Raw genomic sequence first — 16287 nt, forward strand, 5'->3', positions numbered from 1 at the left:
AAACGGGTTTAGACTTTCCCAAAATACCTCATCGAGGAACAGGCGGGGCAATGGAGTTCGTTTATCCAGGGCTACAGCCACTCTGGAGGCCATACAGTATCTTCTAAACCAAGCCCACTTGTGGGTTTCCGCACAACAGGGAAGAGTATCCAATTCCAAGTCACAGGCCAGAGCTACCAGCACCTGCAACCAGCGAAAACAGAAGTGAGGCTAAACTCTTGGAAAGCCTCCCGTAATCCCAACTAGAACTTCTGATTCGAGTCCCATTCCAAGCATCGAACTGACCCAACTTCTTCCCCTGGGAGGAGCTTGGGGTTGCCTTTCCATTATCTGCGACACGCAGCTAAGCAGAGCCACGTTGACAAAGGTCTGGGAACGTTCAAAAGATTTCATTCAGGTTTGATTTGGAAATGAAGCAACAGGAGTAACAGAAGAACGGCGATATTCTTGCCACGGAATAAACCTTGGCAAGAATGCCCCCTGAAGAACTGAGCCGGAAGGCTTCGTTGATAGGTCTGGAATCGCAGGTAAAATTGCCACTGACCCACCAAGAATATGTGCGCGTGCCACCCCCAGCCACTCACCTTGAAGAAAGGGCTGTGGAGTAGCTGCTTGCCACCCCTCACGATGGGGTCTTCGTAGTCGAACTGTCTCTGCAAAGCTTCCGGGAGGCCTTTCACCAGAGCGGCTAGAGCGCTGCCTGTGAAACTCTGAGGGAAAAACCAAACTTCTCACTGTACATCCTGGGGGCATCGTACATTCGATCACGGCTGCTAACTGGTGTGGAAAGCTAGAGGTTCTGGTCTCGTTTCTGAAAAGTGTGATGCTAACACTGCAGTCAGGCAAGCCTGAAGGGCACTGGAACATTTTCATTTTCCTCAAAGAGGAGAGGGGTCTTCTTGGAGGATTTCCAACTGTAAGGGGCAATCGTATCTGGGAAAGAGCACTTGGGCCAGGCAGAACGCTTTCTCACCAGGCCCTGCTTTGGTAAGAGACGGGTTGGGGGAGGATAAGAACAAGGGCAGTACAGCAGGGATGCAGTAGAAATTAAATCTGAAGTGCTCTAATACCATCCTCTTCCTTTTCCTCCTTTTTTCCTTCTTTTTTTCTCCCCACCTTCTCATTGCAAGACTTAGTTCTTTTATGTCCCATGTGATTCCCGCCCCCGATCTCTCTCCCTCACTGCATTTCCTCCCGCCTTAAAGACATCTTTACTTGGTTGTCCTCCTCGACCTTAACGTCCAAAACAAAACTTATCTTCCCACCCAAACCCTGTTCTCCCCGATTTTCCCATCGCTGAAGATGACACCGTCATCCTTCCTGTCCGTCTGTCTCCCCCGATGAGACTGTGAGCCCGTCACTGGGCAGGGACTGTCTTTATCTGTTGCCGAACTGTATGTTCCAAGCGATTAGAACAGTGCTCTGCACATAGTAAGCGCTCAATAAATACTACTGAATGAATGAATGAATGAATGAATGAAAACAGGGCTAGGGGGAAATGAAGTCCCAGAAGCCCACAGAGATGACTGTGAGGGCGTACAGATGGAGCAGTCAAAGCACTGCCCTAAATAAAGGGAGGCTGGGCTCATCTTTCACTAGATTGCAAGGTCTTTAAGGACAGATATCGTGTCTATTTCCTCTACCGTGCACTCCCAAGCACTCAGTTCAGTGCTCTGCACATACAAAGTGCCCCCAAGATAGCATGGATTGATGGACTGCTTTGGAGTCGCCAAACCGGGGTCAGTCTGGGTGGGCTCTAGGCTCTAATAATAATAATAATAATGTTGGTATCTGTTAAGCGCTTACTATGTGCAGAGCACTGTTCTAAGTGCTGGGGTAGATGCAAGGTAAGCAGGTTGTCCCATGTGAGGCTCACAGTCGTCATCCCCGTTTGAGAGATGAGGTAACTGAGGCACAGAAAAGTTAAGTAACTTGCCCACAGTCACCCAGCTGACAAGTGGCAGAGATGGGATTCGAACCCATGACCTCTGCCTCCCAAGCCCGGGCTCTTTCCACTGGGCCACGCTGTGCTTCTCTAGCAATCCAGCCTGCTCAGTGCTCTGGAGCAAAGGACACGACGAGGTTCGGGGATAGGTGGAGGAATGAACTGGGGAAGGTGGACTGGTCACATCATTATAGCCCTTTCTCTTAAACTTGTGATCATTGTCTCTTCAGCCCTGGAAATAATATTCTGTTTAAGATGTCAATGGTCCGAATATTCTTAAACATCATACTTTCCCTACCATAGGTCGAGTTTCTCCATCATTATCTCCAAGAATTCTGTGTATGTTGATAGATTGTCCAAATTCTGTAGTAAGTAGCTTCCTCAGTCTCTGAAGTGCCCACATTCTGTGGCCAGCAGCTGAAATAATCACACACATCCTGTAGGAGGCTTGAAGAATATCTTTTTAAATAATAATAATAATTATAGTATTTAAGCACTTATTATGTGCCGAGCACTGTTCTAAGCGCTGGGGTAGATACAAGGTAATCAGGTTGTCCCATGTGGAGCTCACAGTCTTAATCCCCATTTTCCAGGTGAGGGAACTGAGGCACAGAGAAGTGAAGCGGCCTGCCCAAGAGCACCCAGCAGACAAGTGGAGGAGGCGGCATTAGAACCCACGTCCTCTGACTCCCAAGTCCGTGCTCTTTCCATTAAGCCACGCTGCTCTGCCCCCAAGAAACAAGGAAGACCCAAATAACTGAAGATTAAGTTGAAAAAACACTCTGGCCCCAACTGGTTGGCTATTTCACAGGAAAGAACCCCACACTTTCTGCCCCACAATTAAAAGCATCTGAATCATTCCAATGGGAAGACCACACCAAAGCACTGCTGAAAACGTTAAGCCTACCCAGGGCACTGAGTTGAGCACATGCCGCCAGAGATGCTGCCAGCCGAGGAACTATGCTCCGGTTGGAAGCCAAATTCAAGCGGAAGTCCAACAGACACGTTACCAAGTCCATCGATGGGCAGGAGAGGATGCAGCGATCTGAAAGGAGATCTTTGGGGCCTGAAAAAATAATTTTGGGGGGCGGGGAGGGTTTGGAAAAGGTCACTACATCTTCATTGAGCAAACTCCAATTAGCCCACCATCACCAAAGTTTTGCAAATATTGCAAAGCTATGATCCCAAAAATGTTGACTTAATGTCAGTCTGTCATCCAAACAACGACAAGGCTGACTCAAGGAAAACAAAGACTTTCTCAAACTTTGGAAAGACTTCACGGTGCTCTACCTTCCACTCCTTTCTCTACCGTTCGTCAAAGAGCATCGATGCTGTACGTATCAGCTTTCGCACAGGCATCGCCAGGTTGGCCAAATGGCCGGCCCAGCATGTTCACACTTTAAAAACACTCTTCAACAATGCTGTATAAAAACAGTCTCGTGACAAGTGGCTTCAATATCATCCAGATTTTAAAAAGATTCCATCAACCGGAAAATACAACCAAGAGGCTACAACTATCATCGCTATGTGGATGATTCCCAAATCTACCTCCCGAATCCTGATCTCTCTCCTCCTCTGCAGTCTTGCATTTCCTCCTGCCTTCGAGACATCCCGCTGATACCTGAAACTTACCATGTCCCAAATTGAACTCCTTATCTTCCCATCCAGCCCCATCCTCTCTCAATTTTCCCATAACTACAGAGAACGCCATCATCTTCCTGTCTCACCAGCATGATTACTCGACCTCCCTCTCGTTCAACCCACACAATCAGTCTGACGCCAAATCCTGTCGATTCTACCTTCACAACGTCTCTCAGATCTGCCCCTTCCTCTCGATCCAAACGGCTACCGTGCTGATCTAAACGCTTACCCGGCCTTGATTACTACATCAGCCTCCTCGCTGACATCCCTATCTCCTGTCTCTCCCCTCTCCAGTCCACACTCACTCTGCTGCCGGGATCACTTTTCTCAAAACCCTTTGGTCCACGTCTTCCCCTCAGACATCTCACCCATTTCCACGTCCAACAGAAACTCCTTCCCATCAGCTTAAAGGGTTCCCCAGCTTTCTCCCTCCTACCTTCAGCAGAGTGAAGCATGGACTGCAGTGAGGACAGAGAGAAGGCTGGGAGGTCAGTAAGGAGGCTGATACAGTAATCTAGGTGGAATTCATTCATTCAATTGTATTTATTGAGCGCTTACTATGTGCAGAGCATTGTACTAAGCGCTTGGAATGTACAGTTTGGGATAGGATGAGTGATTATATTAACGTGGATGCAGTATGGATGAGCTCACGATAAGAGCTCAAAAAACACCATTAATTGATTTATTAAAGATTCCCATTATACCTGCAGCTGGCATAATCGGGTAGACAGTGAAGCGCCAGCCCCATCCATTCACGGACCCGTCACTAATGAACTTCCACTTTAATTCGTCTCCTGGAATCCGCAACTCGCTGGACCAGTCGGACCATTCACGACCTATCGAATCAAAACAGCCCATCAGGTGATGGTTTCCAAGATATCAGTGTCTCAGAGTCACAGAATCTTTGGTATAGTGCAATCAGATTTCTTCTCGCAGGCTAAATCACGGCTTGGAAGTAAGGCATGGTTTTGAAGTTTACGCTTCCTATATATATTTGACGTCTTTCCATCTCAAGGGTCTTAAGCCCTAAACATTAATGATAACGATACTTTTATTCTCCTGTAAGCATTTTCATTTTTCCAAATCACTTGCATACCAATTATCGCATTTTACACTCACGACAGCCCTGTAAAGTAGGAAGAGGCTGGTATTATTACTCCCATTTTACAGATGAATAAACTGAGGACAAAGAGGCAAAGCAACTTCCTTAAGGTCACACCGCAGGTCAGAAAGAGAGCTGGGATTAGATGGGTGTGGTGATTCCCAGCCCCGCTCTCTTTCTCCTCGGCGATATTCCCCTCCGGGATGATGCTCCAACATGAACCTTATTTTACCTTGGGAGAATTATTACCCTTCACCTCTAACACACATATTTTTCATAATGATCCAAGCAATCTGACATGCTGAGTACAATGCTCTGCACTCAGCAGGTGTTCAGTAAATCTAATGGATTTTTTTTTTTACTATTTCAAAAAACCAAAAGGATAAAGGATAAAATTGAAAAATGACAAATACCAAGTATGAAAATGTTGGTTTCTTTTCGCCTCTATCTTCTACCCATTGCTAGACACCGCCCAACACTGGCATTCTAATGCCCCCATCCAACAAACAGTGACTAAACTACTGGTGATAGTTAATTGGCTCCAGGCATTTAATCTTGAAGATGTCATCGCTCTTGGGGAGAGTCATTTGTAAAGGCATTCCTCTTTATTCCTGCTTGATGAGTTTTATCTTGCCTATACTGCCAGAATGGGTGAAAATTCACTGGAAATAATAATTTTCCATTATCAACAAGGAAAGCAGATTAGAAAATAAGAGTTAAAACTAATCTATCAACCTATTTTCCCATCAACATCCCAAAACAGAAACTCCTGACTAATAGATTCCAAATCCTCCAAGAGGCCTTCCCAGACTGAGCTCCCCTTTTCCTCTGCTCCCTCTACCCCCCATTCACCTCTCCGCAGCTAAACCCTCTTCTCCCCCCTTTCCCTCTGATCCTCCCCACTCCCATCCCATCGGCACTTTACTCGTCCGCTCAACTGTATATATCTTCATCACCCTATTTATTTTGTTAATGAGATGTACATCACCCTGATTCTATTTATTTGCTATTGTTTTAATGAGATGTTCTTCCCCTTGACTCTATTTATTGCCACTGTTCGTCTGTCCGTCTCCCCCGATTAGATTGTAAGCCCGTCAAAGGGCAGGGACTGTCTCTATCTGTTACCGATTAGTACATTCCAAGCACTTAGTACAGTGTTCTGCACATAGTAAGCGCTCAATAAATACTGTTGAATGAATGAATCCTCCAGGCCCTCTTCCGACGCTCTTCACTCTTCCCAAGCTCACCTTTAAACTAGACCTCAATTTTCCTCCTCCAATCCATTATGCATGTCCCTTTCCTTTCAAATCTGCCAGAACCTCACCCCTTCTCTCACCAGAGCCCTCCTAAAACAGCTACCTCTTCCAGGGCTACGCCTTACCTCCCTTTTCACGTTATCCCCTAACAACCCCCAACAACAAGCAGATGTTGGGTTTTATTTTATTTTTTTATGTTATTTGTTAAGAAGGCACTGGGGAAAATACAAGCTAATCAGCTTGGACACAGTCTATGTCCCACGTAGGGCTTACAGTCTTAAACGCCATTTTACCGATGAGGTAACTGAGGCGCAGAGAAGGAAATTCAAGTTAATTCAATTTATTCAGTTTCTGCATACTTTCACTACTGGCACCTAAAAGTGTTCCGTACACAAGAAGACTCTCAAAGAACGCTGATTACTAAGACAACCGAAACACTGTTTTCCAAAAGAATAGATCGCTGGGAGCTTCCTCACCCGATCGCACTGAGACGATCCTGTTAACGCCATCCATTACAGTGAGGGGATCGTGACGCCGCTCCGTAGAACACTGACGATCGAATTCCACTCGGAGCCCTTCTGCACCTACGGAGCAAAACGCATGGAAACCCTTAAAACAGAGTCACCTTTAGTTATTAATACACCAGGAAGATACTTTCATCGACACAAATTCGATACGCAGAATGTTTCTGGCACTGCAATGGAATAGCATTCAATAATATGGTATCTTTGTAAGTGTATATTTACTATGGGGCAAGTTCTTGGAAAGATGCAAGATAATCATTGTGGATACAGTCTCTGTTCCACATGGGGCCCACAGTCTAGTTCACCCTCTGCTCCTCCGCCTTCCCCCATCCCCTCAGCTGAACCCCTTTTCCCTCTGCTCTCGCTCCTCTCCCTTCCCCATCCTCTGCTCCTCTCCCTCCCCAATTCCCTCCCCCGCAGCACTGTGCGCATTTGTATATATTATTTATTACCCTATTTATTTTGTTAATGAGGTGCACATCTCCTTGATTCTATTTATCGTGAGAACGCTGTCTTGTTTTCGTTTCGTTCTGTTTTGCTCTGCCGTCTGTCTCCCCCGGTTAGACTGTGAGCCCGTCATTGGGCAGGGACCGTATCTCTTGCCGAACTGTACATTCCAAGCGCTTAGTACAGTGCTCTGCACATAGTAAGTGCTCAATAAATACTATTGAATGAATGAATGGTGGGGACAGAGAACAGATATTGAATCTTCCTTTTACAGATGAGGAGAGCGAGGCCCAAGAAGATGCTTCATACAAGATTTAGCAAAATGAGTAATCACTTTTGTGGTCTCGAGGTGATACAACATACATGATTTAGTGCTCAGTATTCCCTCTCGTGCCTTAGTTACCCGACAGACAGGCCAACAAGCGCATGGATCTACACACGCAGAGGCACGCCCAGTACCTGGTATCTTAACAGTGCCACTGGTGGACGTGTCGTCAGTATAAGGATGGCTGCTTTCAACAACTACTGGCTGAGAGGACAGGCGGCCACTTTGAGAATCGGTAGCTACGTCTTCTAATTCTGTTACACACAGCTCCAGTAACATGTCAGCCACCTAGGAGGAGGAAAGGGGAAAATTGGGCATATAAGAAATCTTCAGAACCGTGCTTCCTGAAAACAGTCTTTAGGTGAAAGGCTTAGTCAAGGCCAGTGTTCTCAGAATAACTGGCGCCTGATCCAACATCAGCCTGCTGGCCATGGACTGGACTCCCATTTCTGTTTTCGCACCCCGCAGGCCACCCAGAACCTTCCTCTGGTCAACCTAGTTCGGCACGGCTAGACCTAAACTACATGCCTTAGAGAGGTGGCATCTAATCCTGTCCGACGCTGTGAGGTGTACGGGACCAGACCTCTCCTCACCCCACCCCCCTTGGGGGGCGTAGATGCATGGATGTCATTTTCCCAGCAGCTCCCGATGATCCCTCGCGACCCAAGGCTGCCCCGATCCCTGCAGGGCTCCAGAAGGGGGAAATACAAATCCTGCTAGAAGCTGGCAGGGATTTTTCTTTTTTGAGGGGAAATAACTATCTAATCATTTCCCTCCTCGTTATTTTCCGTCATTTATTTGGCGAAGAAAACATAATTATCAACTTCGAATTTTTATGTCGTGAATGAAAAACTGCTGTGGATAAAAATCTAAAATACAGAATAATATTGGCGGTCTGGGGGCCTAGAGGACCATGCTTGCATGGAACACCCTCTTGAGGAATTCTAGTAGTCCATAAAGACTAAGGATAAAGGCTTGGGATTATCTAAAGGACTTAAGATGCAAAATTCTCCTTATAATCTTTCAATTCTAACTGGTCCATTTGTGCTGCATTTATGTAAATACAATAAGCCTAGGAACTCTTTCTACACAATGGGTTGATAAACTCATTTCACCAGTTGAGAGGTTTGAGTAATAATTTGCTTCAAAAACCTAGAGATCAGTGAGTACCTGATTCATAGGGATGCGAAATTTGGGGCTTTCAGGTTCCCAAAGAAACCCGTTGTCCCGACTTGAATGACGATTCCTTTTTCCGCCTTTTTCAGGCACTTCTTACCAACAAAGTACCCAGAGCCAACATAAGCAGGTCCCAGATCTCCGTGACGACTGAGGGGTAACTCAGTAGCAGCAGAGGAACTTCTTAGGAATAAACACGATACCACTGGGGCAAAGACTAAACACTTGAAAGGCACCCCAAGGTTGGGCAAAATTCATTCAAACCCATAAGACAGGATAAGGAGAAAAAAAGGAGAGGCATAAACAAATATGGATAAAACTAGCCTTTTTTTTCCTCATCACCCAGAAAATAAAAAACAGTTACCTGAGCCAGGGTCAGGGAGGGCTCACGCTGTAGGTGGGCTTGGCCTTGGGCAGACAATTATATCGGGTCAGGGAGCCTGGGACACAAGCCCTCCTCCACCCCCCAACCCCAGCATCATGCCGGGGCTCTGCTCCGGACCTGCTTTGCCGGGGAAGGATTCAGGTGGCCCCGCTGGCCCGCGCCAATGAGAGAACTTTAGGAAGACTTCGGCTTTCGGGACTACTGGACACTGGACTGCACCGTCAAGTACGGAAATGGCTCAACCCACCGTGGCGTTCTTGTGTTTCTTCTTATCCCTTTCATGGTGTCTCATCAACCTCGGGCTCTTGAGTTTCTCTATTATTTATACAATCTTTCCACCTGTGTCTGTTGCTGACCTTCCAGCCCTCGCTTCAAACTGTGAGGCCCTGAGACTCAGTCTGGTCTGTCCTTTATTATATTCGACCAATCAGTGGAATTTACTGAGCGCTTGTTCGGTGCAGAGCACTCTACTAAAAAGTTGGGAGAGCACGACAGCGTTAGGAGACAGGAGCTAACAAGCCATTGGAGACAGGTACTAATGAGAAGCAGCGTGGCTCAGTGGAAAGAGCCCGGGCTTGGGAGTCAGAGGTCATGGGTTCTAATCCCGGCTCCGCCGTTTGTCAGCTGTGTGACCTTGGGCAAGTCACTTCATTTCTCTGGGCCTCAGATACCTCTTCTGCAAAATGGGGATAAAGACTGTGATCCCTTCGTGGGACTACCTGGTTACCTTGTATCTACCCCAGCGCTTAGAACAGTGCTTGGCACATAGCAAGCCCTTAACAAATACCAACATTATTATTATTATCAATGCCAACTACACGTGGGGGAAGATGTTCTTCCCCAGCAGCGAGGACAGTTTTCTGCAAAGAATGAGGAATGCTGAATGAATGAATCTTGCATTATTTGCTGGAAACCAGGTTCCCTGAACAGAGCCACGGGGTTTGACCTACCTCTGTATTATTATTACTGTCAAAAGGTCTCCCTCAAACCTACCTAGTCCATCAAGCATTCTTGCCGTACCTTCCTTCATAAACCCCTCATCCTGCAGCCCCACATCAAACCCGCGGAGGCTTTCCTAAATGCTTTACGACAGTTGCACTGCTGCCCTGTGGGCAGCGCAGACGATCACCTCCTGCCAAGGGAGTCAACAGACATTCACCGGGGCTCTTTGCTAAACACGTGGGACCTCACCTGGGGGTAGGCCGTGCCCATGCCAGACAGCACCGCGGAAAGGACTTCCTTTCCCTTGTCGCCAGCCCTGCCGGACACAGCCAGCTTCAGCAAGTCAACCATGACCCGAGTATCATCTGGCACCAGCAAGCTTGTGAATTCATCCAGGTCCTGGGGCTCCGGGCCCGACGCTTTGCTTTGGCTTTCAACATCCTGAAAGATGAAAGGAGCAAACAATTACGGAAACTGGAAAAAGTATATTTCCACAGATTTATTCATACGTCGATTCAGAAAACCACTCCTAAGTGACGGTCACATGCCTGCTGGCCCTGTTCTAGGACCTATAACCATTTACATCCTCCACATGTGCTTTAGCAGTAAATCTACTTAGAAACCAAAAACTCCGAACGTCCACATTCCTCGGTAACGTGATTCGAGGAAAATATTTTCTTAACAACCCCGCACCTTCAACATAAGCAAGAAACTGTGTCTTTGGCATTTAGATTTCAAAACGCCTCCTCACTGATCTCCCTGCCTCTTCTTTCTCCCTATTCCAGTCCTTACTACACTCTGCTGCACAGATCAGTTTTTTGTTGTTTTTTTAGGTGGCATTTCTTAAGCAGTGGGCTTGGGAGTCAGAAGTCATGGGTGCGAATACCGGCTCTGCCCCTTGTCAGCTGTGTGACTGTGGGCAAGTCACTTAACTTTTCCGTGCTTTAGTGACCTCATCTGTAAAATGGGGATGAAGACTGTGAGCTTCATGTGGGATAACCTGATTACCTGGTATCTCCCCCAGCGCTTAGAACAGTGCTCTGCACAGAGTAAGCGCTTAACAAATACCAACATCATTATTAAGCACTTACTATGTGTCAAGCACTGTTCTAAGCATTGACATAGATACAGGTTTATCAGGCTCAAAGTAGTCCCTGTCCCACAAGGGGCACACAGTCTAGGTAGGAGGGAGTAGGATTTAATCGCCATTTACAGTTGAGGAAACTGAGGCCCAGAGAGGTTAAGTGACTTGCCCATGGTCACACAGCAGGCAACTGGCAGAGCTGGGATTAGAACCCAGGTCTTCGGACTCCCAGGCCCATACTCTTTCTAGCAGGCAGTTTTTTTTTTTTTAAAAGTTCAGTCCATATTTCCCCACTCCTCAAGAACCTCCAGTGGCTACCCATCCGCTCTGCATCACACAGAAACTCCTATTGGCTTTAAAGCATTCGCTCAGTTCTCCCCCGACCTTACCTCTCTGATTTCCTAATAAAACCCAATCTGCACACTTTTCTCATCTAAAGCCAATTTATCCACCATACCTCAATCTCGTCCATCTCACTGATGACCCCTTGCCACTGAATGTACTCCTGGCCTGGATCTTCCTCCCCCTTCACGTACAAATGACGATCACCCTCCCCATTTTCATATCTTCTCCGAGAGGCCTTCTCTGACTAAGTCTTTATTTCCCCTACTCCCTCTCCCTTCTGTGTCACCGATGCCCTTCAATCTGTACCCTTTAAGCATGTGATATTCACACCTCCTTCAGTCCTAAAGCCAGAATATCTATCTGTAATTTATTTTAATGTCCATCTCCCCCCTCTAAAGCGTAAACTCCTTCTGGGCAGGGAACGTGTCTACCAACTCTGTTGTACTGTACTCTCCCAGGCGCTCAGTACAGTGCTCTGCACACATTAAGCGTGCAAGAGATACGGTAGATTGATTAATTGAAAGGCTGGGGTAACACATTCAAATGAAGATTACCGTGCAATAGCTACCATGGATTAATTGAAAGGCTGGGGTACCACACTCAGATGAAGATTACCGGCTTCGGAAGGAAGGCTTGGAGCTATTATACTGGAATTCAATGGGAATTCAATGGAGGGATTTAAGGGACACCCTCTTCCAGAGGCCTAAAAGAGTTCATTCAACTACAAAGGTAGAAGAGTGGATCGCGACAGAGGAGCTTTCTCAGTGTAGAATCGGGCCAATTGTTCTTATAAACTAAACCAGGGGTGGCCACCAGATCGGTACAGTCCTCCCACAACCCATCCTTCCATGGGGTCTGAGGGAGAGGTTAGGGCTTGGAGTCATGAGGTAAAAGCACCCCCTGGCCTCCCCAAGAGCAGAGCAGAAATCTGAAAGGCAGAGAAGAGGAAATACTGACTTTTCATTGGAGGGGGGGAGACAGGTAAGAGATATGAGTTTTCAGCTCCTATTCTGAGAAAATTCATGTGGAGAATGGGCTAAATCCATCCTCCCTCCCTTCCTGCCCTCTTTTCCTTCCCTTTCTCCCTCTCCCCAACACCTCTGCCCTCCAGCTGCAGCTGGGATTAAAAAGGAATGGTGGGTGGATTAATGTGGCGTAGTGGACAGGGCACGGGCTCGGGAGTCAGAAGGTCGTGGGTTCTAATAGCAGCTTCGCCACTTGTCTGCTGTAGGACCTCGAGCAAGTCACTTCGCTTCCCTCTGCCTCAGTTATCTCATCTGTAAAAGGGGAATCGAGACTGTGAGCCCCACGTGGGACAGGGGTTGTGTCCAACCGGTTTAATTTGTAACTACCCTTTTGCTTAGAACAGTGCCTGGCATACAGTAAGCACTTTAGAAATACCATCAAGATTATTATTATCATCGCCATCACTGAATAATTTCAGTTTGATTTCAAGTCGCAGCACCCATGGCCAGTGGTTTGAGACTGGTTCCTAGGTGGATGGTGAATTAGAGTCCTAAAACCCTTCAGGAACTGTCCGTTGGACATTCTAGGCCTGCTTCACGGGACCCCCTGAGCCACGCCCAAGGTTACCACCAGGTTTTCCATCCAACTCAGGGTCAAAAGCATAAAATCCTTACTTTGGTCTTGGTCATCGTCTCCGCAATAATACTGGCAGCTCCGGGATCATCGGTGACGGGGATGAAAGGTCGAGAAGAGGCGGAAGCAGCTGACGGAGTCAGTGCCGACGGAGTCACAGCGTCTTCGGAAGAAGCCGCCTAGTTGAAGAGCACAAGCGTGAGCGCCAGAAAACCAGCTTCCCCTGACTACCAGAGCTAGGGATCAATTCTGCCAGCACAGTTACAGAAACTTGAGCTTTTCAGAATAGCAAAGCTTCCCTAAAGCGCTCGGTCTAACCAAGGAACCCCTCTAAATATGTTTAAAATCCTTCCCTTCGACCCTAAGGTTCATAAGGGTATTTTAGAGGCAAATTCTTCAAGATTTAGCTGGGATTGAAGCAGAGAGGGTTCGTACAGTTGAATCTGAGGGAGCCCCATCCACGATATTGTCCTGGTGGTCCGCTACAGTGGCTCCCACTTCCACTTTCGGGGTTCCCTGCTGCTGTGGCTCCAGTCACCCTCCGCTAACTCGAATCCCTCAGGCTCTGGGCTCCGCCTCCCCTCCGGCGGCAAGAACTCTCCACTGGGAGCGGGCGCACCCCCTGCGTAGCCAACCCGGCACTGATCAGACCAGCCTGGCATCAGGAGAAGGTGGCCAATGCTTACTCTGAGCTGGTTCCTCACCTCTCCTCTCCGATCCTGCCACGGGTTTGGGCTTAATCTGTCTTCTACGTCGGTGGCTCCCCCGCACTCCTCTGCGTTCAGGGGACTTCCCAAAAGCGAGCCGTCAGAGGGTGGGGCGGGGGACGAAGAAGAGGAGCATTCTATTGGGGCGATCATGCTGGCAGGCATTAGGGCTCCAACCACTGCATCTCTAAAACCAAAACAACATACTATTTGAGAAAACGCACATTCTTCCCCCCATCCCACATAAACCAAAGGCACAAAGAGAAGCCGTCGCTACCAGTAGCATTTTTTCAAGCTTTAACGGAGAGGACAAGACCCCATCCCCTTACTCAACGGGACCCTCCCAAGTGTTTACTGCGATGCTCTGCAAACAGTAAGTGCTCAGTAAGTACCACTGTGCTCCTAAAATAATTTTTTTACATCCTGACCTGGACTATAGTAGTGCCAAGCCCTCCCTCCTCTTCTTGAAATACAACAGCTCTGCCCCCCCGATTCTCGTGTTGGCCAAGAGATGCACAGAAGCAGAGATGCGCAACCTAGTGGAAAGAGAATGGGACTGGGAGTGAAAGGATCTGGGTTCTAATCCCTTCCTGCCACTTGTCTGCTGTGTGGCTTTGGGCAAGTCGCGTAACTTCTCGGTATCTCACTTCCCTCACCTGCAAAATGGGGATTCAATACCTGTTCTCCCTCCTATTTAGACTTGAGCCCCATTCGAGACCCGATGATCCTGAATCCACCCTAGCTTAGCAGAGTGTTTGACAGAGTACGTACTTAAATACCACAGTCATTATTATTATATACGTACCTGCGGCAAATATCTAGTTTCCACAGATTTCCACGTAAATCCAACTAAAACTAAATGGCAGGGGGCTACTAGCAGTTTTTTTAAGGCAACTACTGCTACGCATTACTTTAAGCTTTATTTTCAAAGTTCAGAGAAACAAATGGAAAGATCACATTGCTTTTTATGTGCACATTTCCCCAAAAAACATTCTCCTCCTCTCACCCTCTGTTACAGCACATATCCCAGATAAATCAAGGGTGGTATTTTATTGAGTGCACGTGAAGCAGCATATTAAATACCCTAAAATGAAGACATCCAAAGAAAGATCTGGATTACTGACCATCAAGGAATTTACAATCTAACGGGGAAAGACAGCAAACGGAAATTATGAACAAACTGTGGAAAATGGGGTGGGTGGGGGTGGGGAGAAAAACAGGGACATAACAGGAAATTGTATTAACATATCAGGACGAAATAGATGATATTTCATATATGATAGATAATATTTCACAAATAATTGAGGACTTACATGTACACCTGTACATGTAAAATAAAAATATGTACATAAAACATGTAAAATAAAAACATGTACATAAATGCTAAGACAAAGTAGAAGTATACTGGTCATTGAACAGCCTACCTTTCCCCTTTATAATAGTAAATAATGATAATTTTGGCATTTGTTAAGGACTTACTTTGTGCTAAGCACTGGAGTAGATACAAGGTAATCAGGTTGTGCCACGTGGGGCTCACGGTCTTAATCCCCATTTTACAGATGAGGTAACTGAGGCACAGAGAAGTTGAGGACAGAATGAAAAGTCAGGAAAGAGGAGGTACATTGTCAGTAATGCACGTCCTAAGTGTGCTTTTACGGCTGTGAAAGCCGTAACACCCCCGAGTACTGCCTTGGGAGGAAAATCTAGGCATTTTCATCAGCAACACGTCACAGTACACCTTAACCACTGAACTCGCAAGTCAACTGAATAAAAACAATAACGACAATAATAATACCACCGGGGGGATTTGCTAAGAACTTACTAGGAGCCGAGCACTTTACTAAATGTTGGGGGAGATATTCATTCATTCAGTAGTATTTACTGAGCGCTTACTATGTGCAGAGCACTGTACTAAGCACTTGGAATGTACAAATCGGTAACAGATAGACAGTCCCTGCCCTTTGACGGGCTTACAGTCTAATCGGGGGAGACAGACAGACAAGAACAATGGCAATAAATAGAATCAAGATATGAGATAATCAGGCCAGACACAGTCCCTGTCCCACATGGGGCTCGAAGTCTAACTGAGAGGGAGAACAGATATTTAATCCCCGTTGTACAAATGAGGAAACTGAGGCACAGAGAAGTTAAATGTCTCGCCTAAGGTCGCACACAAGAGCCCAGTGGTAGTTTGGGGATTAGAACCCAGGTCTTCTGGCTCCCAGGTCCGGACTCATTCCACTACACCACACTGCTTCTCAGCAACTTAAGAAATAACAATTTGCTTTGTATTTAATCGCCCCCTGATTTTCTTCACCCCACATGCATACTGGAGAGGCACTTTCAGCAAAGAATCCTTCTAGTGGCTTACTGGAAAAGAGTTATGGCATTTATTGTTGCCGAATTGTCCATTCCAAGCGCTTAGTACAATTCTCTGCACATAGTAAGCGCTGAATATTGAATGAATGAATTTATTAAGCGCTGATTATGTTCTTTACCAACACTTAGGCTAAGCAGAAGAGAGTTAAAAAGAGTTTGGCACACCTACCTGGCATACATGATTTGCAAGGCAGTGAGGACGTGAGATAAGGCCTGTTGTTTAGCAAGGTTTCCATCTAATGACAAAAGAATCTTGGCCAGAGAAGGGCGATTGGGCTTGGAGCTGCCTAAACCACTGATTTTATTACTGACAGCAGAAGGATCTACATCGGAAGAAACACCTAATAAAGAAAATACAACCATCATTTTTTTAAGTTATGTTTCTGGGTAACGGAGTCCAATTCCAGTTCCAAGTTACACCGCTTCCTAT

The 16287-nt window shown here is 46.6% G+C and overlaps 1 protein-coding gene across 4 annotated transcripts in view; it reads right to left on the reverse strand.

Annotated features, from left to right (window-relative positions):
• Positions 1 to 16287, reverse strand: part of HERC2 (HECT and RLD domain containing E3 ubiquitin protein ligase 2) — a 217205-nt gene that overhangs the window by 28196 nt on the left and 172722 nt on the right. For all 4 annotated transcript variants that reach the window (XM_029083305.1, XM_029083306.1, XM_029083302.2 and 1 more), the window contains exons 66-76: positions 16027 to 16198; positions 13476 to 13665; positions 12813 to 12950; positions 9993 to 10184; positions 7375 to 7528; positions 6421 to 6528; positions 4291 to 4422; positions 2853 to 3011; positions 2244 to 2362; positions 585 to 710; positions 28 to 183 (exon numbers count right to left, since the gene is read on the reverse strand). In XM_029083305.1, coding sequence (XP_028939138.1) covers positions 28 to 183; positions 585 to 710; positions 2244 to 2362; positions 2853 to 3011; positions 4291 to 4422; positions 6421 to 6528; positions 7375 to 7528; positions 9993 to 10184; positions 12813 to 12950; positions 13476 to 13665; positions 16027 to 16198 — 1646 coding nt within the window. The remainder of the gene's footprint in view (positions 1 to 27; positions 184 to 584; positions 711 to 2243; positions 2363 to 2852; positions 3012 to 4290; positions 4423 to 6420; positions 6529 to 7374; positions 7529 to 9992; positions 10185 to 12812; positions 12951 to 13475; positions 13666 to 16026; positions 16199 to 16287) is intronic.

The sequence above is a fragment of the Ornithorhynchus anatinus genome, chromosome 18 (assembly GCF_004115215.2).
Source record: "Ornithorhynchus anatinus isolate Pmale09 chromosome 18, mOrnAna1.pri.v4, whole genome shotgun sequence".
Lineage (NCBI taxonomy): Eukaryota > Metazoa > Chordata > Mammalia > Monotremata > Ornithorhynchidae > Ornithorhynchus > Ornithorhynchus anatinus.